A 26123-nucleotide genomic window follows, 5' to 3' on the forward strand; every position below is an offset into this window, starting at 1 on the left:
TCTTGTGGTTAAAGTGCTGACCTAGGAACCAGCTGTGACGTTATTGACTTGAACTGGGACCATATAGATCATTGTTGCAACCAAGGTCCTGTAGTGGCACCAAATCTTATATAAAGGGGGTCAAATGAGGTGTCTAAGACAAGGTTATGGTTTGCTCGTTGTGATTATGCTGTCTATATGTGTGCATCATTTTGTAGTTAAAGTTATGAATATTGGCTCTATACTGTCTGTATTTCAAACTTGTGCTATGCTTCTGGGGAACACCCCAGACAAGTTGCTGTCAGCTCTGCCTAGCCTGCTTGATGGCCCATTAAGGACCATCCGCTATACAATTGACTCATTGAGAGAAGTCAGATACACCTTGTGACTCAGCAAGGTATGCAGGGACCTGCCTATGGACAGAACTCTGAGGTGTTTCCAGGTCATGTGCTGGACAGCTTGTCTTTGGGACAAAGAAAGAAAGACCACATGGCAAGAGAATATAAAAAGCTGCTGCAGCTCCTCCATCTTGTCTTCAATCCTGCTTCTTACCTCTGGAGGGACTTTGCTACACTGAAGCTCTGAACCAAGGACTGAAAGACCCATCCCAGCTGTGGATGTCCTCCAGAGACTTGATTTGAACCTGCAGTTTATTCCATCACTGCTGCAAGCCTGAACCAAGAACTTTGCCATCACTGTATGTCATTGATTCCATTGAACCAATTCTAGCTCTCATCTAAATCTTTTTCCTTTTATGAATAAACCTTTAGATTTTAGATTCTAAAGGATTGGCAACAGCGTGATTTGTGGGTAAGATCTGATTTGTATATTGACCTGGGTCTGGGGCTTGGTCCTTTGGGATCGAGAGAACCTTTTTTCTTTTACTGGGGTCTTGGTTTTCATAACCATTCGTCCCCATAACGAGTGACACTGGTGGTGATACTGAGAAACTGGAGTGTCTAAGGGAATTGCTTGTGTGACTTGTGGTTAGCCAGTGGGGTAAAACCAAAGTCTTCTCTCTTTGCCTGGTTTGGTTTGCCTTGGTGTGCACAGAAATCCCAGCCTTGGGCCGTAACTGCCCTGCTTTAAGCAATTTGTCCTCAATTGGCACTCTCAATTGGGTCCTGCCAGAACCAGCATTGTTACACCAGCAGATCTAGGCACAGCATTGCCACAGCAGAGGGTAGTCAGGGCTTGTGGACCCTAGGAGGGGACCTGAGGGGATGCTTCTCCTCTTTCCCTTGGGAGTAAACTTAACATGGGGAAAAGCCCTGAGTAGCTAGTGCAGAACAGCTATTCAGCACTGGCTGCCTGTGTGGACACCCTTATTCCATGCTAAGAGTGCCCTTGTCTCATTTCTGTTAATCCACATTGGAAGAATATGAGTGCAGAATATTCCACACTAGCTACTCTGGGCTCTTCCCCATGAATTCCCCATGCTGACAAGTCCTAAGTGTGGGGAGAGGAGGTTTAAATTCCTTGTTCCTCACCCCAGCAACCCTTCTAGAGCCACCAGCTGCCCCCCTGCCCTCCATCCACTCTGCTATTGCACCCGGCAGGGCTGGATAAGCTCATCAACTGGATGTTTCTGCCAAAAATGGTCAGCAGTGAAATAAACAATTCATTGACTGGAGGCTATATCATAGCAACAGAGAGCAGTAAAACAATTGTCTGTTTGCACCAGCTCCCCGCCCACAGCAGGTACCCTAGTGGGGGTGTGAATAACCAAACCCTCGGACTTGCACACCGACAATGACATTTTGCCCCACCCCTTAGTTATTGTGAGAGCTGTAAGAGGACTGAGCAGGGACCGAATATCCCAGGGAATGGGACTGAGAGGGACTATGGCAGTATCAGCGTCAGTTACCTGCATATCTTCGGGCTCTGATGAGTCCTGAAATAATCAGACGTGAGAATTTACAGAATTGAAATACAGGCTCTACAAGTCACATACTGTGAAAAACAAACTCCACAAACCAGAAACGGAGCTTACCCAGTTCTGCCAGAGGGTCCATGGGAATGAGAGGGGAGAAAAGGGAAAAAAGAACATAAATGAATCCATAAGAGAGATTCTCAATTACATAAATGCCCAGTTCTAAATCCAAATTACATTGGCTTCAGTGGGAATTTTGCCTGAGTGAGGACACCAGGATTAGGCTCCTAATCAGTAGTTAGGGCTTCTGCTTTATCGCACCTGATCCTGCAAACCCTCCCCCCAGAAATCAGTGGGACTGCACCAGTGAGGACCACTCATGTGAGTCAGGGTGGCAGAATGGGGCCCACAGTGATAAAGGGTTCGGTTCTCTCCCCTGCTCCGGTCACTGTGTGCAGGGATGGCACAGACTGGCAGGAACCAGGCCCTGGACATCAGAGAATTCCCCTGGCGTAGGGAGAGCTCAGCTGGGGTAAAGCAGCGTTGCTTGCTCCTGTGCCAACTACCTCCCCCTCCATCCTGGTGTAGGAGGCTTGCCAGGGTGGGAGGGGTTGGGAGGAGGTGTGGTGGGGCAGAGCAGAGCACAATCACCAATCTCAGGAACCACAGGCAGCTGAAGCAAATTAGAGCAGCCCCTGGGGCAGCCTGAGAATCAGGGAGCCATAACTAGCTCCCTCACTGTCCCCTCCTCGAGCAGATCCTGGCACAGCATAAAATTTGGGTCTCCAGCTCAAAGAACTCTTCCTTTATAAGTGTTTCCATAATGTGGATGATGCAGGTGTGACCCCAAGAGGTGCTGAGCATCTGCAACTCCTGCTGGCTTCAGTGGGATCATACCCATGTGCCTGGTCCTACAGCGGTTGTGTGTGGAAGCCAACAGGGCTCAGGGGGCCCAGTCCTGCTCCAAGCAAACCAATGGGCATGGGAGCATGTGCGTGGAGAACTCATACGGGTGGGCCCTATTGGTATAAAATAATTATTGTTCTTGTTACAGGGTGTCTGTGGTGTCAGGGAGTGAAATTTGTTTGTTTATGTTTAAGAGTATTTCCAAGGGTTGATGTTGAAAAAATTAAACTGTTAATATTCATTTTCAAGACCACAAATTTCCCATCCATTATTTCTGGATAATACCTGGATTTCCCCTTTTCGTGTACGTTACCTGTAACAGTAACACCTTAATTTTTTACACTAAAATTTCTTTGCACACATAGTCCTGACTGTTCCTTTTCCAATTTAAAGCATAATCACACACATCCCTTTCACTGCCTCGTATTCCGCTGGAAAGTAAAAGACATTGTGTGCTAACGTTGAGTCTCAAAATTTAATGCACAATAGCCAAGCTAACAGCAACGTCTTCCTCACTGGTGATACGAATGTTTTGCAAGATTTGTCCAGAAGGCGCTAAGCAGAGCACAGCACAGGAGCTGGCTTCTTATGGAGGCAGGGACCCAACCTGTCTAGGCTTGCCAACTTTCTAACTGAACAAAACCCAAACACCTCTTTCCTGAGGTCCCGCCCCTTCCACAAGGTCCTGCCCCCCACTCGCTCCATCCCCCCTCTCTCCATTGCTCTTTGTCCCCCACCATCACTCACTTTCACCGAGCTGGGGCAGGGGCTTGGGGTGCAGAAGGGAGATGAGGGCTCCGGCTGGGGCTAGGGATGAGTTGTCTGGGGTGTGGGAGAGAGCTCTGGGGTGGGGCATGGGTTTGGGTGCAGGCTCCGGGTGGGGCCAGAAATGAGGGATCCAGGGTGTGGAAGAGGGCTTCAGGCTGGGGCAGGGGATTGAGGTGTGGGACAGGTGAGGGCTCTGGCTGCGGGTGCGGGCTCTGGGGTGGGGCCAGGGATGAGGGGCTTGGGGTGCAGGAGGGGGCTCAGGGCTGGGGCAGGGAGTTGGGATGTGGAGAGCTGCAGGCTCTGGGAGGGAGTTTGGGTGTTGGAGGGGAGTCCGGGCTGGGGCAGGGGGTTATGGTGCAGGAGGGGGTGCAGGGTCCTGGCGATGCTTACCACGGCTCTCGGAAGCGGTCGCCAGGTCCCTGAGGCACTTAGGTGCATGTGTGGCATGGGAGGATTTGTGTACTGCCCTCGCAGCCGCAGGCGCTGCCCCTGCAGCTCCCAATGGTCACAATTCCTGGACAATGGGAGCTGCGGAGCTAGCACTCGGGGTGTGGGCAGCGCACGAGCTTCCCTGGCTGCCCATGTGCCTATGTCCTTCAGGGACCTGGCGTTCACTTCCGGGAGCCTGCCTTGACCCAGGGTCCCCACTGCGCCACTGACCAGACTTTTAAAGGCCCGGTTGGCGGTGCTGACCAAAGCTGCCAGGGTCCCATTTCAACCGGGTGATCTGGTCAAAAACCAGACGCCTGGCAATCCTAAACCTGTCCTGCCCCAGCTGTTACATATACTTGTTATACACCTCAGATACTGCATACATCAACGTGGACCAGAGAGCAGGGCTTCCTGGCTCCACATCACTACCATCTGTCTCTCCCACACTGATCCCTACAACCCCCCACCCACCTACCCCTCTTCATCCCCCATCCCCTGCACACACACACACACACCTGTAAGCCCCATCCCCTGCCATAACTCCATATCCCAGGGCCAGTCTCCTGCCCCACTGCACATTATTATTTGCATTCCAGTAGCATCTAGAGGTCTCACTCAGGGCTGAGCCCCACTGCTCTAGGTCCTGTACGCACACACTCAGGGCCATGCCCCATGGCGCTAGGTCCTGTAAGCACACACTCAGGGCTGGGCCCCACTGTGCTAGGTCCTGTACACACACACAGTCCAGACTGGAAGATGACAGAATCCCTACGCCAGAGAGTTACAATCTAGGGCCCTGACCCTGAAAATATTTATGCCCATGTCTAACTTTACTCAGAAACCTGCCCCTCTTCCACACCCACCCCTCCAGGTACTGCCCCATCTCCCTCCTCCCCTTTATCTCCGAACTCAGTGAACCCAGTCTGCAAACAATGCTTATGTCTCCAACTGTCTCAGATCCCTTCCAGTCTGACGTCCCTCCTTCCCACTCTAGTCAGACGGCTCTCACTGGGGTCCCTAATGATCTGCCTGGTCAAATCTCAGCGCCCACAATCTCAGGGATCACAGATCTCCCTGTACAATGAATGGGGAGAAGCAAGCGCCTTAGAATGTGATCCACAATACCCAGTGTGCTAGGAGCCATGTAAGCCAGCCAATGGGAGATGCCGACAAGAGGGGTATGTGCTAAGTCCCGCCCCTCTCAGGAGTTTGGATCCTCCCTCTGCTAGCAATCCACAGCCAGGAGCCTCTCTTCTGGAGCCAGGCAGCTTAGGCACCTCAGTGCGTCTTGTGAGACAGAGTAAGGCACCTGCCATGCTGCACACAAGATGGCCGAGGGGCAGAGGGGTTACAAAGTGATTCTCAATTAATATTTAATTGAAATGTAACAACTTGAACAAAAGAAACTGAAGGACACTCACATCAGAATGTCCCATAGCCCAGTGCTTAGAGCATTCTCCTGAGAGGTGGGAAATCCCTGTTCAAATCCTTTCTCTTCAACTTGCAGAGAGGGGGAACCTAAACCAGAGTCTCCCACATCCCAGCTGGGCACCATAACCCCTGGGCTAAAGGTTTATTATAAGGGAGGGTTGCCTCCTCCCTGTCTCCCACCTCTGTTCTGTGTAGTGTTGGGTGGCATCTGAGCACATCTATTGGATCAGACCCCATGGGTGAGATCGATGGTCCTCCACCCACCTTCCCCTAGTTTGTATGTCACTCTGGGGCACAGGAGGGAGATAGGTCCCCAAACATCTAGAATGAGGCAGCCGTGTGCTCCATGTGCCCAAGGCAGAAACTTAGACACAGAGAGAACTTTTACAGCAGAGATTTATGTACCAAGTCAGTTTAGCCACCTACAGGGTTAGGTGTCAGCCAAGTCGGGGGCTGTGGATGACAGTGGCTAAAACTGGGATTGAGTCGGCCATGTCTGGCGTTTAGGTGTTAAATCTCCTTGTAGATCTGGGCCATAATGCACAATTCAATTCCTCTTAATATAGAGCTAATATTGAGAGGACGTATACTTGTAACTTAAGGGTAAAACACATTACAGGGATCTTGTAATTATCCCTAAAGTGTTATACACCCAGGAGATACAGAACTAAGGTTAAATTTAAAAGAAATCCAAACATGCTGTGGTCTAGAAATGCAGCTAAGGCACCTAAACAACCTTAACTCTGCCCTGTAGTAACAACATGAGGGGAACATTGAAAAACATTGTGTGCCTTTAAAAATCAGTTTTATTTAATATAGAACCTCACAGACTGCTCTGCATTGATCAGACCTGTATGATTATTGTATGGAGTCACTGCAGGGTGGAACTGAGGGTAAAATTCTGCCCCCTCCCACATTACTAGGGTATGGAAGGGCCAGAACACAGGAGAATCCCCTCTGAGTATCCTGTTAAATACTGGACAAGTCTCTCCGGGTTCGTCTACACTGCAAAGAACTCCTCAGAGGTGGGTCTCAGAGCCTGGGTCAACTGTCTCAGGCTTCTGGGGCTCACACTATGGGGCTGAAAAATAGCAGTACGGACATTCCCACTCAGGCTGGCACCTGGGTTCTGAAACCCGGCAAGGGAGGAGGGTCTCAGAGCCTGGGCTCCGGCCTGAGCAGGGATGTCTACATTGCTAATATTTAGCCCTGCAGCGCGAGCCCCAGTCAGTTGACCCAGGCTCCGAGACTCACAGCCATGGGTGGGTTTTTGCACAGTAGATGTACCCACAGTCTCCATCAGGACCTGATCTAGGCACCAGCAAAGCAAGCGTGTGCTTGGGGCGGCACAATTCCAGGGGCGACATTCCGACCATTCTTTTTTTTTTTTTTTTGCTTGGGCAGTTGCACTGTCAGAGCTTGGGGGGGCAAATTTTTTACTTGGGGCGGGAAAAAACCTAGAGCCGGCCCTGGTCTCCATCAATGAGGCTGACTGAGCTGGGCTGGTATATTCATGACCCTGGGCTCAAGGTGCCATTTCTGTAATTCCTGGGGGGGTTTATTAGGACAAATGGTTCCTTCCCCTTCAGAGCCCGTCTGTGTCAGCACGAGCAGCCCCTGAGCTCACAGCTTGGGCTCTGGTGCCGATATGGAGATGTGCCCCATCACTCATTAAAACAGGCTGTAACTCCATCTGCTAAAACTGAGCTAAAAGTGTTAAACTCTGACTCCACTGCTTTAAAAGTGGCTTTCAATTGAGTTAAGTTGGCTCAAGTGAGCTAATTAGACTGACATGACATGAAATCTTCAACCCATCCCATTGGTCCCAGACACTGACCTTTCTGTCTCTTCATCTCAGATCTCAGAGCCTCTAGGGGGAGAAAAGGGAGAGACATGAGATTTCACCCGTCGTGTTTGTGGGGATAATGTTAATATCAGTTAATGTAACTGGCCCAGACAGCAGGGTCTCTAGAGAGAGAACAGGGTGAAAGATCATCCATTCATAGATTCCAAGGCCAGAAGGGACCATTGTGATCACCCAGTCTGACACAGTATAACACAAGTCCATGGGAGTCCCCACAACAATTCCTATAGAGGATCTTTTAGAAAAAAAACATCCAATCTTGATTTGAAAACTGCCAGTGCTGGAGAATCCACCACAATCCTTGGGAAATTGTTTCAACAGTTAATTAATAATGGTGAGATTTCACCCTGTTGTGTTCATGGGATAACTCTACTGTCAGTCAATGTAATGAGCCCAGACATTGATCTTTCCTCCTCTCCATATCAGATCGTAGGGTATCTAGGGAGGGAAAAGGATGAGAGGTGAGATTTCACCCTGTGGTGTTTATGGCACGGTTCCTGCTATTCATGTAATTTTTCTGTAATTACGAAAGCGAGGCAGACAGATCTGTCTCAACATTCCTGCTGCCTGGGCCCCACTGACCTTCACCTCTAGGGGCTGCTTTAAGTGTCTCCCCCAAGAGCCATCCCTGCTGCCTGGGCCCTGTCACACTCCTGTCTGATCTGTTTTTTCCCCTCTGTGCCCATCCCCTGAACAGCCCCAGCTCCTGAATGTGGGGATGGGGGTGGGAAGTGAGTGATGGGAATGGAACATTGACCTGGATAAGGGATGGGGTTTGGTTGGCTCAATCCTAGGCCAATTCCTGACCTTTTAGGTGGTACCTGCCCCTGGTCCTAATGATAAGTGGTAACAGCTCCTCCTAGGGTCTCGATAGATGGGAGATGGGGGGGAAGAATGGGGTGAAGGTGCCTTTCTTTAGCTGGATGCTCAGGTCAGCAGGATCTTAGGCTGAACAAATCTTAGTGTAGATAAGGTAATTGCTAACCTGTCCATTTTCACAGCCACTGCTTTGTCCTTCTGCCGCTCCTACCCAGCTAGACTGGGGGGGTGGGGGGCTGCAAGCACCGACTGGGGGGCAGAATTGGCCCTAAGAAACCCCCCCCCTTTGCTTTCTGTTTTTTCCTGCAAGCAGCCAAGTTACATATGTCAGCACTCCAAGCCCAGCTCACTGAGCCCCACATGGTGTTTCAATCTGAGCAATGCTAATCCCCGCGGAACAGTTCAGAATCACATTCAATTGGGATCCTTGAGTGAGATCTGAAGGGGTGAAACCACTTGACACTTCTCAGTTCAGACAAAGTCATCATTTTTTCAGCACCCTCTTCACCCTCAGCCCGGCTCCCACTGCCTGACACTTCCTCCAAACACTGAATCCCTGGATCTCTTAGGGTTGCCAACCCTCCAGGATTGGCCTGGAGTCTCCCGGAATCACTATCTAATCTCCCAGTGACTATTGAAAGCAATCCGGGAGATTTTAATAGGATATTTTAAGAAAATGATGTTATGTCATGTTGGGAAAAATATCTCCTGGAATAGCTTCAGTCAGAGTTGGCAACCCCAGTATCTCTACTTTTGTTTTTGTTTTTCAATCAATCAATCAATCAATCCATCAATTTCTCTCTCTCTCTCCCTCTCTCTCTCTCTCTCTCTCTATCAAATTCCCCCCTCTTGTTACTTCACCTTTTGCTCTGTGTTGCCTCCAGAAGCAGTAACCGGCCAGGGAAAGGAGAACAGCCAGGATCACACCCAGAGCCACCGTCCAAGGATTGACTCGTGGGAAAAAGAGCTCTGCAAGAGAAAGAGCCATTGACTTGGGAGCAAACACATGCAGAATGAAGGCAGGACACTGTGACAGTGATGACACTGTGACTAGCTAAAAGAGTCTCACAGGGAAATACACACACAGGGAGATGTGGCTCCTCTATGGTTTATTAAGCTTTATTAAGTCAATGAAAGTCCAAGCTTTAGCCTGGTTACTGAACATAGTTAATTAATGGGAGGGGACATGTCGGGGGTAGGGAGGGAATAGGGTGGAGCTCCACTGTGTTACAGCTATCCTCCTGTAGCCAATGCTGAAATGTATCAGATATATTTAGGATATAGAGGTGAAATATAAATATTAGGGCTGTTGATTAATCACAGTTAACTCACGCAATTAACTCAAAAAATTAATTGCAATTAATCGCAATTTTAATTGCACTGCTAAACAATAGAATATCAATTGAAATTTATTAAATATTTTTGGATGTTCTTCTCCATTTTCAATTACAACACAGAGTACAAAGTGTACAGCACATGTTGTTCATTTTAAGAACACTTTCACTGCAGATTTGACAAAACGCAAAGAAGATACCAATGAGACATTTCTAAAGATAGCTACAGCACTTGACCCAAGGTTTAAGAATGTGAAGTTCCTTCCAAAATCTGAGAGGGACAAGGTGTGGAGTATGCTTTCAGATGTCATAAAGAGCAACACTCCGATATGGAAACTACCAAACCTGAACCACCAAAAAGGAAAATCAACCTTCTGCTGGTGGCATCTGATTCAGATGATGAAAATGAGTATGCGTTGGTCCATGCTGCTTTGGATTGTTATTGAGCAGAACTCGTCATCAGCATGGACGCATGCCCTCTGGAATGGTGGCTGAAGCATGAAGGGACATATGAATCTTTAGCACATCTGGCACGTAAATATTTTGCGATGCTGGCTACAACAGTGCCATGTGAACGGCTGTTCTCACTTTCAGGTGACATTATAAACAAGAAGCGGGCAGCATTATCTCCTGCAAATGTAAACAAACTTGTGTGTCTGAGTGGACAAGAAGTAGGACTGAGTGGACTTGTAGACTCTAAAGGTTTACATTGTTTTATTTTTAATGCAGTTTTTTTGTACATAATTCTACATTTGTAAGTTCAACTTTCATGATAAAGAGATTGCACTCCAGTACTTGTTGCGACTTTCCCCCCTGGTGTTATCTGGACCGGTGATCTGCTAGGCCACTCCAATCCTTGACTCTGGGAGCCAGCCTTACCTGCTCTGCTGTGAGAACCCCCACTCCTGGGCTGGTCATGCACAGCCTCTGGCATGTAAGCTGCTCCCAGCTACTTGCAACCGAATGACACTAGCCAATATCTCCGGTCCCAGACACAACCCTAGGAACCTCCATCTTGCAGTGTCCAGTTATGCCCGCTGGACGATGCAAGCTTATATAAGTTTGTCAATTTAACAAAGAAATTGATATGTACCATGCCTGTCATCCCAAGGGGAGCCTCTGACACACTTCAAACCAAATGCACTGCTTCAGGTAGAATAAACAAACAGATTTATTAACTATAAAGATAGATTTTAAGTGATTATAAGTCAAAGCACAACAAGTCAGATTTGGTCAAACAAAATAAAAGCAAAATGCATTCTAAGCCGATCTTAACACTTTCAATGCCCTTATAAACTTATATGCTTCTCACCACAGGCTGACTGGTTTCTCTTCAGCCAGGCTTTCCCCTTTGATCAGTGCCTCAGCTGCTTGGTGTGATGTGTGTAGATGTAGGTGGGAGAGAGAGAGAGAGCATGGCAAACATCTCTCCCTATTATCATGTTCTTTCTTCCCTCTTGGGTTTGCCCCACCCCCTTCAGAGTCAGGTGAGCATTACCTCTTCGCAGTTCCAAACTGACCAAAGGAAGGGGGGTGACTCCCTCAAGAGTCCAACAAATCCTTTTGTTGTTGCCTAGGCCAGCATCCTTTGTTCCTGTGAGGCTGGGCTGGGTTTGTCCCATACGTGCCCTGATGAGGTGTGAACTGCCTTTCTGTTCTTGGAGAGTTTTTGCCTGGGCTTGCTTTAAGCCACGAGGATACATTTTCAGCCTTGTAACTATATACATGAAATTATAACCTATAACATTATTATAACATTACTGTATCAATTACTATAACAACCATGCTCAGTGAATCATGAGCCTTCCGAAGACACTCAACATGACAAACTTTGCACTGGATGCCACATAATTATTTTATAAAGATGAACATAGGGTGTAGGGGGGTCCCCCAAGGTACAGAGTGTCACACTTATATTAGGTGAATTGAAAAATACTATTTCTTTTGTTTTTACAGTGCAAATATTTGCACTAAAAAATAAAGTGAGCCCTGTATACTTTGTATTCTGTGTTGTAATTGAAATCAAAATATTTGAAAATGTAGAAAACATCCAAAAGTATTTAAATAAATGATATATTATTGTTTAACAGCGTGATTAATTGTGCGATTAATCACAATTAATTTTTTAATTGCTTAACAACCCCAATAAATATTAATCAGTGTTGTAACCTCAGGCCTGTAAAATATCTGACTTAGCCAAATTAGGCCTCAGGACTTAGCGTATGTTAGCGTAAGTACATTAATAATATACCTGCTGAGTTTGTGGCTGTTTGTGATATGCTGATGTTTTGAAAAGAAGTGCTGAGTTTGTATTATAATGTCTATGAGAGATCTGTACACACCACAAGACGACCGTTGGTAGCCAGGGTGAAAGACTTCTGCCTGTTACTATGTTGATACGGTGATGTAAAATGTTAGTGAATATAAGGGGAACTAATGAGTTCACCAATGAGAAATGGAGCACACCAAAAGGAGTGAGGTATGGAAGCTGAAATAAGGAATAGGGGTTAAAACCTTCATAAATATGTTTGAACCCCAGTGGGCATCAGCATCACACATTATAAAAGCTCTACCCCAGCCTGTGCACCTTGGTGGGGGGAGATGCCCGGATGACGGGCACTGGTGGTGGTGGTGACGAAGGTGAGGAGGATGGTAAAGATGAATGTTGGGGGGCTTATTCTTTCACCCGCTTACTTCCCTGGTCCTTCTTGCATGAACAGAGAGCAACAATACCCAAAGTCTGAAGGTGCAAACAATTCGATGTTTATTGGGGTGAACTTCCAGCAAGCAATGATTCCAATTTCCTTCCTTAGTGTCCCCCTTCCCAGCTCTGATGCCCCAGAGCTTTGCATGTGTCCCTGTTGCCATTCCCCCCATTAGCAAAACATGATTCCAATCTCCCCCATTCCCCACCCACACTTCCTGATTGACTGCAGACTATATAGTAAAGCTTGAGTTCTGCTTAGCTATACCTTAACCAATCATTTTCCTGAAATTTAACTAACCAATCCTAACATATTGTAAAAGATTATCTAACCAATTATATCCCACCACCTTAATTAGTTTACACCAAGCAAAATTACTTATACAGCAGACAGAAACAATCACAGAACCAGACAGAGATTATATAGACAAACCATAGGGAAATGGGGACTACAGTGATAGAACAACAAAGAAATGAGGATTTCACATCTCAGCTATGGATAAGTAAGTTCTTTCCAAACGGGATGCTATTAAACTAAGTTTCCTTTAAATCTTCTAGGCTCTTCCCTTTCTCTGGAGGTGATGGGCATTATCAGGACAGGACTGTGTTCCTAACAGCCCAATAGCACCTTGTTTCAATGTGACTAGTTTGGAATGTAAGGATGTGACCGTTCGCTTCCCAGCTTATGGCTGGCTCTGCTGCTTAGCCAGAGGCCTTAGCCTAAGAACAGGGCCTCAGACTGTCACAGTAAGAGAAGGCCCTTACACCGGCAGACAGTAATTTTGATTCTTTTTTTTATACCTCTGTAACTAGCTAAGTGATAAGAACACATTTAAATTCTTAGAGTATAGACCTTTACAGACAGGCCTGAATATCTATATCCTAACAATGAGGAGTAACATTTTGGGTTTTTCTGCAAGGTCTGGTGTGAGTAGTGCAAATACTGTGCATTCTATATTGGTCTCTCTCTACTTTGCCAGACTGCAGCGTGTGTATTGTTTGGCGGGCTAATCAAAGTAATTAGTATAGAGAGAGCATGATGTGGTCTCTGTGGTGCACAAAGGGGTCCCCTTTCTATTGATAACCTCTCCACTGTAGTCGATCTTGGGGGCTGAACTCTCACAGATTAAATTAGGTTAAACCATCACCTTGGGATGGGTTGTTGGTTAAAGTAACCCATAACTATAGATAAGGCTAAATCCTACTGACATAACTTCAAGCAGTCCCTAGGCTGCTCTAACTGATCCCAAGGCTGCAGCCAGTGCTGACTAGCCCTCAGAATCAGAGAGTTGTTAGGAGCTTCTTGACACTTCTGACTCACCTGTGCTCAGTGAGGCTCAGCCACATGAGAGAACCTGGCCCAAAATATGTTAATGAAAGACTTTAATAAAAACAAAATGTAAGCCTGGAAATTCAGAGTAAACATTTCTCCAGATTTCTGTTGCCCGTTCCCTGGAGCAATGGCTGAATAGAGGGTCCTTGCTGAGTGATTAGTGGTGTATTGAAAACTGTGTAAAAATTACAAGTGTCACTTTAAATCATGAAGTGATTCCTGGTGTTGCTTGAAGGCTAAGGGGCTCTGCAGGGAGTGTACAATCTGGGGCCTCTGCAGTCAATCTGCAAAGAAACAGCCTACACCAAGGTGGGTTGAGTTCTGCCTCTCTGCCTTAGGGAGCAGCCTGCTTTGTCTCTCTCTGTATTTAGCTGTGGTGTGTTAGAGTTCTGGAGTCTTAGAAATAAAGCAGCATTACATTGCAACCTTTCAGGAAGAGTATTTATGTTTTGTTTCTAACTCTTCATGTGTATACTCTGAATTAAAAATTTGTAATTACAAATTACAAAGGATGAATATAAAGAAATAACACAAGTATGTAGGGACAAATTTAGAAAGGCCAAGGCACAAAATGAGACTAAACTAGCTAGAGACATAAAGGGTAACAAGAAAACATTCTACAAATATATTAGAAGCAAGAGAAAGACCAAAGACAAGGTTGGTCCATTACTCAATGAAGAGGAAAAAACAATAACAGAAAATGTGGAAATGGCAGAAGTGCTAAATGTCTTTTTTGTTTCAGTTTTCACCAAAACGGTTAGTAGTGATTGGACATCTAACACAGTGAATTCCAATGAAAATGAGGTAGGATCAGAGGCTAGGGAAAGAAAATGTTAAAAATTACTGAGACAAGTTAGATGTCTTCAAGTCACCAGGGCCTGATGAAATACATCCTAGAATACTCAAGGAGCTGACTGAGGAGATATCTGAGACATTAGTGATTATCTTTGAAAAGTCATGGAAGATGGGAGAGATTCTAGAGGACTGGAAAAGGGCAAATATAGTACCAGTCTATAAATAGGGAAATAAGGACAACCCAGGGAATTACAAACCAGTCAGCTTAACTTCAGTATCCAGAAAGATAATGGAGCAAATAATTAAGCAATCAATTTGCAAACACCTAGACGATAATAAGGTGATAAGTAACAGCATGGATTTTTCAAGAACAAATTGTGTCAAATCAACCTAATAGCTTTCTTTGACAGAGTAACAAGACTTGTGGATGTGGGGAAGCGGTAGATGTGGTATATCTTGACTTTAGTAAGGCTTTTGATACTGTCTCATATGACCTTCTCATAAACAAATTAGGGAAATACAACCTAGATGTAGCTACTATAAGGTGGGTGTATAACCGGTTGGAAAACCATTCCCAAAGAGTAGTTAGTGGTTCACAGTCAAGCTGGAAGGGCATATCAAGTGGGTCCCACAGGGATTAGTTCTGGGTCCGGTTCTGTTCAATATCTTCATCAGTGATTCAGATAATGGTATAGAGAGAACACATATGAAGTTTGTGGACGATACCAAGCTGGGAGGGGTTGAAAGTACTTTGCAGAATAAGATTAAAATTCAAAATGATCTGGGCAAACTGGAGAAATGGTCTGAAGTAAATTGGATGAAATTCAATAAGAACAAATGCAAAGTACTTAGGAAGTAACAGTCAGCTGCATACACACAAAATGGAAAATGACTGCCTAGGAAGGAGTACTGCAGAAAGGGATCTGGGGGTCATAGTGGATCACAAGCTAAATATGAGTGAACAGTGTAACACTGTTGCAAAAAAAGTAAACATAATTCTGGGATGTATTAGCAGGAGTATTGTAAGTAAGTCATAAGAAGTAATTCTTCCGCACTGCTTTGCGCTGGTATGGCCTCATCTGGAGTATTGTGTCCAGTTCTGGGTACCACATTTCAGGAAGGATGTGGACAAATTGGAGAAAGTCCAGAGAAGAGCAACAAAAATGATTAAAGGTCTAGAAAACATGACCCATGAGGGAAGATTGAAAAAACTGTGTTTGTTTAGTCTGGAGAAGAGAAGACTGAGAGGGGACATGATGACAGTTTTCAAGTACATATAGGGTGACCAGATGTCCCGATTTTTGGGTATTTTTCTTATATAGGCTCCTATTACCCCCCACCCCCGTCCCAATTTTTCACACTTGCTGTCTGGTCACCCTAAGTACATAAAAGTACAAGGAGGAGGAAGAAAAATTCTTCTTGTTAACCTCTGAGGATAGGACAAGAAACCACGGGCTTAAATTGCAGCAAGGGCAGTTTAGGTTGAACATTGGGTAAAATGTCCTAACTGTCAGGGTGGCTAAGCACTGGAATAAATTGCCTAGGGAGGTTGTGGAATCTTCATCGTTGGAGATTTTTAAGAGCAGGTTAGACAAACACCTGTCAGGGATGGTCTCGATAATACTTAATCCTGCCATGAGTGCAGGGGACTGGACTAGACGACCTCTCGAGGTCCCTTCCGGTCCTACGATTCTATAACAATCATGTCATTCCGAGCTTACCAAGAGGTTATTAAGCCGTGCAGCACTTTGAAATCTCATATTAATAGTACTTTACGAATGCAATATTCTTATTATTACAGTGATGAAATATTCATTCTGTATTAACAAAGTTATTTGATAGATAATAATACATAAAATATGAACCTTTTTTTCTAAAAATTAAGATGCTCTTACTTATTATTTTGTTTCTGAATATTTTGGGTCTGATGCTTTATTGCTAGCACTCCCAGTGCTCCCACTGACTTGGTTATGCAGGAAGGCAGGATCAGGCCCATTGTGAGACTGTGAAGTGAAAAACTATAATGTATATTCACAGGGGAGATCAGAATTATGCCAGCCATGGAGCTCTGTGTTTACTGCCTCCTGTGCAATTAAATACAAGTTACAACCCGATCCTCAGGTCTGACTCTAGCAAAACTCGCATTTAAGCCAAAGGGAGTTTTGTCACAGTCTGAACTGCAGGACAGGGCCCGTAGTGCTGCTCTCACACTGATGTGGTATTTTCAGATGTCACCTAAGCAGCAATGCTCAGACCATAACCAGGGCTCTTTTGCTATTCTGGAAAAATGACTTCATTAGCCAGATTTTCATAAATACTCAGCACCTCTCACTGAGAACAGAGGAGAATTCCCTCCGCCACCCCCACTGAGAACTGTGATGTTCAAGCACACACAGAGAAGTTAGATACAAACATAAATACTCTTGCCGGAAGGTTGCAGCGTAACGTGACTTTGTCTTAGAATCCAGAACCTTAACACACAAGAACCTAAACCAGAGGGGGGGGCTGCTCCCTAACGCCCTGGGCACAACTCACTCCACTTCTGCTTTATGCTGCCTCATCTATAGGAACAGTTTGTGAACAGCAAGCTGGGGTGTAAATCCACCTCACACTAGCCTGCTGCCCACTAACTAGCCGTGTGGACGCTGCTGCCATGCACTTAAAGTTTCCTGGTACACGTTGCTCTGTTCCGGTTTCAAAGCGGGGCAGATCAAAGCGCACTACAGAATTGTTAGTGCATGTAGCAGGGTCCACACAGACAGACAGTGCCCAGCAGGCCAGTGTGAGACAGATTTACACCCCCGCTTGCCACAAACTAACTGTTCCTGTAGACAGGCCCTGATTCTGCTCACACACTTTCCTACAGAGCCCTCTAGCCTGCAGACAGGACCTGGAAATCCCCCACTCTTAAAGCGATAGCTTGCAATTCCAATACAGTCCCCACTATACCACAAGAACAAAGGAGAATTTCCTCCCCCACCCCCAGTGAGAAGGATGATGATTGCTGGGTACTGAGCTGTTATGAAAATCTGGCCAATGACATCCCAGCCTGCAAGGTGTTAAACACCCTCAGCTCCTATTGGAGTCAAAGGATACGTCTACCCTATAATTAGCACCCGCAACTGGCCCATGCCATTGACTCAGGCTCATGGGGCTCAGGCTAAGGGGCTGTTTAATTGCAGTGTAGATATTTGGGCTCAGGCTGCAGCCCGAGCTCTGGGACTCTCCCACCTCACACGGGTCTGAAGCCTGGACTGCAGCCCAAGCCAGAATGTCTACACCAGAATTTAACAGTCCCTTATCCTGAGGCCCTTAGCTTGAGCCAGCTGGCACAGGCCATCAGCAGGTGTCTAATTGCAGTGTAGATACATCCAAACTGAGGTTGCTCAGGACTTTTCAAGACGTGTTCAGTACCTTGAAGGTCCAGGCCAATACACATGAGACACAATGATAAATACTCTCCGCCCATGTCTGCAACGTCTCAATCAATCCATATGCGGCTGGAGCGGGCACTGACCTGTTACGTAAATCGCTGACTCTCTCTCCTGATTGAGACGGGGGTTCCTGACACAGCAGGACACTTTCTGGTTGGATTCTTCTGTTACAACAATGGCAATCTCTGTTTGAAACAAGCCATCGGCCTCTTGGGATATTTTTTCAGAGGCTGATGGTAAGAGTTGCCCCTGGAGATCTCTCCACTGAGCCTTGGGCTGTGGGTACCATCCGGCTGATCGACACACAACCCAGATCCCTCCGCCCTGATGTCCCTCCACAGAGATGACAGGAGCAGAGCCCAAACCTACGGAAGAAATAAAGGAACTTGTGATAATCCTACAGTGCCCCTTAAGGAGAGAACAGCTTCATTACACTGTTATCAAAAGCCATTTCCCATTAAACTAATAATTGAATGTGAGTCCACGAGCGTGGCTGGCCAGTTAATCTGGTCAGATTCCTATTTAATATACAGCAAGTAAAGTTAATGTTAATGTCAGGGCTTTTCTATGCACAGATTTGCCCCAATTTTGCTAAAATGATTTAGTTAATCAAGAGCAAATCCCTGTGTGGACATTCTGAAATCAGGTAGGAACTGACTCAAGATAAATCAACATAAGCCATTTCCAAACTCATTTAAGAGTGTCCACACAGAGGTTTGCACTCATGCATTGAAACCAGTGCACATGTATCTGTAGACAACCCTTAAATTAATTCACTAATAAAAAACCTTATTATAGGGGAGTTCATATTGCTTTGGCAATGCCTTGTACCCTTCCAGAATGCAGAGTGGGTAGCAGTAAACTGATACCACCATAGGGGCTGGAACTGGGGGTTCTGCTACAACCCCGGGCTTGAAGTGGTTTCCATCATATACAGTGTTCATAGTTTGGTTCAATGGATCTCAGCACCCCCACTATACAAATTGTTTCAGCGACCCTGGGTACCTCTGAAAGCCAGAAAATACACTCAGCAAAGCAGAAACACAAACACTAGATAACACGGAAATGCAGGATTAAGGTCACACCTCCCACACCAGATCACACGTGGGTTTTTTATTACTGATGAGCTAAACTGAAATTAAAAAATCGAAATAAGGGGCTTGTACCATAACCAAAGGTGTGAATTCAAACTGATTGCATTATTGTGGGGTCAGTCTGTGTGGAGAGAGGCCCTGAGGGCATTTGGAAATTTCACACAGAGGGAAACAACCAACAAGGAGAGACAGAGAAGGGACAGGTGCCTGGAGCCTTCCCGCTCGGATTCTTGCCCAGCAGAGCACAGGCTCAGGAGTCCCCTCCCAGAAGGAGTGGGACTCACAAGGCTTTGGTCCGACAGACTCATGGGAAATGCCCAAAAGCCACAGACAAGAACTGAGGTTAATGGGCCTAAGGTGAAAACTATATGTAACCTCCTCCCCCCCGTCCCCTCCAGGGCCTCTGCTGTTGTTCCTTTGAAGCCCTCGTAGCCAATATCGGTTTTGTTCCTGCCTGAAGAGTGGAGCCGCTGTCCACTGACTCCAGCCAGCTGGGGACTAGGAGGTAAACAAAGGAAAAGTTGATAAGCCCTTCCAGCATGCTCGGTAGGGCATCAGCAAGGGTGGGGGCCAATTCCACTCCCAGGAATAAACAAAAACGGTGCCAGACTCTGCAGTCAGGGCTCGTCTGCATGAGCAGCACTACGATGGCACAGCTGCCCTGATGCAGCTGCACCACTGTAGCGCGTCAGGTGAAGACGCTCTATGCCAAGGGGAGAGAGCTCTCCCCTCCGCATAACAATTCCACCCCCGTAAGAGGCGGTAGCGACGTCGGCAGGACAAGCTCTCCCACTGACATAGTGCTGTCTTACACCAACCTACATGCTGGTGAACTTACGACACTCAGGCTGTGGGTCATTCACCCCCATAAGTTATACCGAAGTAAGTGACAAGGCAGTAGTTCAGCCAGACCCAGAGGGCGACAGCCACACCACAGGGGAGGTGAAGCTCTTTGCCAGGAGCCTTGATATTCACAGGCCTCCTTTTACTCATTGCAACAAGAAGATAACCACAAGAAGAACACCAGCCTATTCAAAGAGCTGGGTGCTTGCTGCTGGTTCAGCTCAGGGCGGTGTGGTCACATTAATGCCAAATCAGCAGTGTGTGTTTTAAATCCATAGGGTGTGTGGCCTGTGAACCATTTGGTACTGAAGAAATCTGTATGTTTGACACTAATTTTGTTGCTGCTGTTTGCAAAGTATTTGCTATGTGGATGCCATGATAAGATTGTTTTCAGATTTATAAGGAGTCTCAGTTAATCCTCAGCTTGTCCTCTTATGAACCTAAAGATTGTTTTAGTTTGAGCAGCTTTACTACACTATGGTGTCTTTATTCCAAACTGGAGCAACTCAGGGGATGGGCAGCTATGACTGTGCAAATGTGCATGTTTATCTCATGTGTGATTATCCATGGGTGGGAGTTCCACTGTCAAACTAGAGTGAACCTGCTCACTCTTCCTGCAGTAACATGGAATTATAGTGGGTATTTGTGTAACCAAAGTTTGGTTACTTTATAAAAGGGAACAATCTTGTTGGGGTTATAAAGTTAACTCTGTGTAATACCCAGTCTTGGCCATGACTGACAGCTCAGGTTACTTAGAGTTGACTTTTATTGTGCTGTGGATGGGAGTGAGTGGCTAGAAGGGTTTCATGTAGAATGTAACACTGTCAGTGCGTTAAAATGATAAACACAAAGTACAAGTGTATCAGACTTCAGAGTGGTAGCCGTGTTAGTCTGTATCAGCAAAAACAATGAGGAGTCCTTGCGGCACCTTAGAGACTAACAAATTTATTTGGGCATAAGCTTTCATGGGCTAAAACCCACTTCATCAGATGCATGGAGTGAAAAATACAGTCAGCAGTATATATATTACAGCACATGAAAAGATGGGAGTTGCCCTCCCATGTGGGGGGTCAATACTAATGAGGCCAATTCTATTAATGTGGAAGTGGCCTATTCTCAACAGTTGATAAGTTTTGTAGTGCTAACGAGGCCAATGCAATCAAGGTGGATGTCACCCATTTCCAACAGTTGACAAGAAGGTGTGAGTATCAGCAGAGGGAAAATTACTTTTTGTAGTGACCTATCCACTCCCAGTCTTTATTCAGGACCACTATACTTACCCACATGCCTCCAAGCTTTCATCCAGACCACATCACACGATCCATTGTCTACAGCCAAGCTCTAAGATACAACCGCATTTGCTCCAATCCCTCAGACAAAGACAAACCCTTACAGGATCTCTATCAAGTGTTCTTAAAACTACAATACCCATCTGGGGAAGTGAAGAAACAGATTGACGGAGCCAGAAGGGTACCCAGAAGTCACCTACTACAAGACAGGCCCAACAAAGAAAGTAACAGAACGCCACTAGCTGTCACCTCCAGCCCCAACTAAAACCTCTCCTGCGCAAGGTCAAGGATCTACAACCTATCCTGAAGGACGATCCCTCACTCTCACAGACTTTGGGAGACAGGCCAGTCCTCGCTTACAATACAGCCCCCCAACCTGAAGCAAATACTCACCAGCAACTACACACCACACAACAAAAACACTAACCCAGGAACCAATCCCTGCAACAAACCCCGTTGCCAACTCTGTCTGCATATCTATTCAAGGGACATCATTATAGAATCTAACCACATCAGCCACACCATCAGGGGCTCGTTCACCTGCACATTTACCAATGTGATCTATGCTATCATGTGCCAGCAATGCCCCTCAGCCATGTACATTGGCCAAACCGGACAGTCTCTATGCAAAAAAATAAATGGACACAAATCAGACATCAAGAATTGTAACATTCAAAAACCAGTAGGAGAACACTTCAACCTCCCTGGACACTCAATAACAGACCTAAAAGTGGCAATTCTTCAACAAAAAAAAACTTCAAAAACAGACTTCAACCAAAAACTGCAGAACTGGAATTAATTTGCAAACTGGACACTATCAAATTAGGCCCGAATAAAGACTGGGAGTGGATGGGTCACTACAAAAAGTAATTTTCACTCTGCTGATACTCACACCTTCTTGTCAACTGTTGGAAATGGGCGACGTCCACCTTGATTGCATTGGCCTCATTAGCACTACAAAACTTATCAATTGTTGAGAATAGGCCACTTCCACCTTAATTGAATTGGCCTCATCAGCACTGACCCCCCACTCGGTAAGGCAATTCCCATCTTTTCATGTGCTGTAATATATATATACTGCTTACTGAATTTTTCACTCCGTGCATCCAATGAAGTGGGTTTTAGCCCATGACAGCTTAAGCCCAAATAAATCTGTTAGTGTTTAAGGTGCCACCGGATTCCTCATTGTTTTTGTGGATAGACTAACACGGCTACCGCGATACTGGCTATGACTGTTTCTCTGGCAGTAGCAATTAGAGGCAGGGGAGGCAGAGCCTTGGCAAGTGGGTGGGGAAAGTTGTTGGGGAAAGTTAACAGGTGCCAAAGACGACCAGGAGCACCAAAGACTCACCACTGGACTGGAACTCTGAGTAGACGCAATGCTTGGCATCTACCCTTTAATGTTGTGGTACCACTGGGGCCCCATGTTGGATCTCAGCCTGTTTTATTACCCGCCAATAGTCCACCTTCATCCCTCTGTAAATAAATACCTCCCCTTCCTAGATTTGTTGTGCTATTCCAGTGTGTGTGTGTTTACCCCCGAGGATTTCCAATAGGTGCCCCCGGGGCAGGGCTGACTCGGGCCTGCTGACTTGGGAGGAGAGTGCGGGGGAGGCAGAGTGAGGGCAGCTGGCTTCAGCAGTATTACTAAGCATGCTCAGCACAAGCCAGGCAGCAAATCTGGGGGAGCACGTGATCCCGCATGAGGTGCCTTGTGCCCTGGGTTGGAAGGGAGTTACCCTGTTGCGCTCCAGATCACCCCTGTTCCTGGCCCGAGCCGCTCTTCAGAGCAGACTCCATCTCAGCCACAGGGGCTCTATCGTTACATATTAGTTCCTAACAAATACTTGTCAATGCAGAATTACGGTTGCCCAGCAGGGCCTTGTGCCTTTCCAAAACACAGAGAGCAGCGAAACTTAAATGTCTGAAACCCAAGAAATACAAAGTAATGGCACACAGCGTCCCAGCCCCTGCAACCTTAAACTCTGCCTCCTTGGCTGGCAATAGGTGCTGGGAGCAGTTCAGAGAGGGTGATGCCACAATACACAGGCATGGGGAGGGCTATGGGAAGGTGCCATTGCTTGTGTTGTGTTTCTCGGATTTGTTTTCCAGCATCTCTCTGCCTGCACTCCCACTGCCTTCCCCATGTTTGGAGTCACTGTAGTGACTGGTGCAGGGAATAATTCGAGAAGGCTGGCAGAGCTGCCACTGCGGTGTGAGGAGAGGAATCACGTTTGCCTCATTTCAGTGCTGAGGTCTGTAGGCTGTGTCAGTAGCATCACACATAGGTGTCTTCTTGCCATGGGGATTGTCAGCAGTCTGGTGTTTGCTGCACCCGACCTAAACCTCATGTCACAGTTACAGAACTAGCTACACCTGTCCCCCTTCTGGTCTCTCTGGCAGCACCTTCAGGCATCAGGCCTCCTGCCTTCACCTGTTCTGGGGGAAATTCCTCACCTCTCCCATTCTTAGATAAGGCACAGGGCTACTGGACCCTGTGCATCAAGCACTGTTACCCTGTGGTGCCAGACACCAACCAAAATCAATCCCAGCTGGTGACATCAATGCGAGGATGATCAGCCATTGTTTGGCACCAGGTGTGCACAAAAAAGTTGTAATAACCACAACGTGTCAATATCATCTGGCTTTTCAGGGGTGTTTGTGTATCTCATTAACCTCTTGCTCTAATGACCTCAAATTTAGCTCACTAACCCCACCCCAGAGTCCAATGAGTCTCAGAAATTTTCAAGACAATCTGAGTATGTGTGTGGCTTTTAGAAGCCTCAGAAAAATAGCCATAAACAGTGAACTAGAACCAACCGTAACCAGAGCAGAGCTACTGCCCCACCATAATGAGAAAAATCAAGTGTCATCTCACAATGAACCCTGTGACTCCACTTATTACCCTGTTGAAGACGTCAAAGTATCAGAACAAGTCACTGACCTGCCACCTGCAGTTCCAAAAAAGCATCTTCATAAGAGACACTGGACTGAAAAAAACACTTGTACTGGCCATCGTCAGAGGGTTGGATATCGCGTATTCTCAGGGAAAAGCTCCCATCGGTGATGTCGTCTTTCAAGAGCTCTGTTCTTCCTCTATATTCCGGCATCTGCTCTCCGTACTGATCCTGCCCATCACGGTACAGGTGCACCACTTCAGAGTACTTGGATCGGAACCATCTCACCTCCATGTCCTCAGCGCTCATCCTAGGGGAGAGGTGGCAGGGCAGGACGGCCTCCCCACCTAGGGAGGCAGTGATTGGATGGTCAGGTCCAGTCACTGTGAACTGTACTGTGAAATGTACAATGAAAAATGGAAGTTAATCAGCGAGGGGCTGGGAGTGGCTTTAACTCAGCAGTAAGACACACAGTAAGAGAGCTCCCTGTGTTAGACGTGAACACCCCATACCCAGGCAGTGCCCTAGACATGTCTATGAGTACAGAGAATCACAGGCTTGGGGTAACTGCACCTCTGACCCCCTCTGTGGTCTGCTCAAGGAGTGTACCCTTTGGTTTCAGGCCTCCAACCATCACCTCTCCCTGGGCAGGGACCCAAGTCCCTCTCCCTCCACACTGGGATTTTAGGCTTGCAGCCCCTTCAATTAACTGGTTTTCCCAGCAGGCTTGAACAAAGACCAGCTTTGCTTTCACTCCCAGGGCTATGAACAGTGTTTGCCAGCGGCTACCAGTAACCAAAAGGCTCTTCCAAAGTAGAGAACACTGAAGGATAAAAACCTGACAGAGAAAACTTGCCATAAACCAATCGAAGGTCTGAACCTGTTACATTTATACCAAAGGATTCTCATTTGGCACATGGGACTCACTGTTAGGGTCCAAAGTCTTTCAAAACTTTCTCTAAGATTTTGGCTAACAAATCACGTCAGTTTGTAGCCCAAGATCCCAGGCCTCTGACCAGTTTAAATCGAGGGTTTATACCAAAAATCTTTGTTCTCTTGGGCTTCTGGGTCCTGCCCTGAACTAGTTTACGCAATTTTCCCTGGGGGTGGTACTTCTCTGGAGCTGTTATGTGTCCCAGGAGTAATTACCCGCCATGGTTTGTAGCTCCTGGAGGAGATGGGGTAACCCTCCCCCATGGAGTATATTACAATCCTGAGCCCACAAAGACACATATAGCTACTATTTATAAAAGGGATACAAAGACACACAGAACATTCATAGTCCCCAAAATACCACGTGTGGTTGCAATATCTGTCACACAGAGTACACAAATAAACGTTATACATTGTACATATTTTCTCTGAATAGGGCTCTGACTTCTCATGGGCACCTTGGGTATAATGGATATTGGGGGGTTTGGTTCACCTTTCATAGAATCATAGAATATCAGGGTTGGAAGAGACCTCAGGAGGGCATCTAGTCCAACCCCCTGCTCAAAGCAGGACCAATCCCCAATTTTTGCCCCAGATCCCTATATGGCCCCCTCAAGGATTGAACTCACAACCCTGGGTTTAGCAGGCCAAAGCTCAAACCACTGAGCTACCCCTCACTTTCATGATGCTGAAGTGCAGGGGCCTCCGCAACTAGTGTAGGGATGGTGTAAAGCTCTGCAAGGTTTAAAGATATGAAAATAGCTCATCACTATGCGGGCAAAGTTAGAGGTCAGATAATGGAGAGAGGGGAGGAGGCAGATAGAAAAGAGCAGACGGCAGAGAACCTTGTGGAACTGCATAGAAAGGGGGGGTCTCAGGGCAGAGACTCAGCATCAGGAGAGAGAGAGAGAGAGAGAGAGAGCACGCGCGCAGGTTAACTTAGCAGTATGGAAACCACATCAGGGGGGAACTAAAATGCCCAAGTAGCTGTGCAGGCAGCCCCAGGGGTGGAGTGGGTCACTATAAGGCCTTCACCAATGTTACAGAATAAAGAAGAGAGCAAATATCCTCACATCCTCACTGAGACATGAGGTTTAGCTCTCAGCCCTAGTCAGATGTGCCTAGTGCAGTATGAATGCTTTGTGTGTTTTCATTTCATAACAAGAGATTTGGGGATTCATGATTTTTTGGGGCTGAACAGTCTGATCTGTGACTTATACAGTCTGGCAGTGTAGTGTAAAGAAATTGGGTAATGTCCCTTTAAATAGTTTGTGAGCCTCATAACGATGCTCACCATGTTCTATGTCTTAGCAGCTGCCAGTCAGAGCAGCAGCGTGTGTGTATCCAGGCCTGACAAGATTGCATATAGGCAGCAAATATGGTTACTGGGGACCC

General features: G+C 46.5%; 2 protein-coding genes across 3 annotated transcripts in view; one reads left to right on the forward strand and one right to left on the reverse strand.

The window, feature by feature from the left end:
* LOC141998456 (butyrophilin subfamily 1 member A1-like) overlaps positions 1-26123 on the forward strand; it is a 321911-nt gene that overhangs the window by 257980 nt on the left and 37808 nt on the right. The window lies entirely within an intron of this gene.
* The window catches only part of LOC141998465 (butyrophilin subfamily 1 member A1-like), a 42302-nt gene that overhangs the window by 11941 nt on the left and 4238 nt on the right, over positions 1-26123 (reverse strand). The window contains exons 3-7 of one of the 2 annotated variants that reach the window (XM_074971316.1): positions 23843-24190; positions 17756-18037; positions 8934-9041; positions 7227-7259; positions 1847-1873 (exon numbers count right to left, since the gene is read on the reverse strand). In XM_074971316.1, coding sequence (XP_074827417.1) covers positions 1847-1873; positions 7227-7259; positions 8934-9041; positions 17756-18037; positions 23843-24190 — 798 coding nt within the window. The remainder of the gene's footprint in view (positions 1-1846; positions 1874-7226; positions 7260-8933; positions 9042-17755; positions 18038-23842; positions 24191-26123) is intronic. The other variant, XM_074971317.1, reaches the window with a different exon arrangement.

Source organism: Natator depressus, chromosome 14 (assembly GCF_965152275.1).
Source record: "Natator depressus isolate rNatDep1 chromosome 14, rNatDep2.hap1, whole genome shotgun sequence".
Lineage (NCBI taxonomy): Eukaryota > Metazoa > Chordata > Testudines > Cheloniidae > Natator > Natator depressus.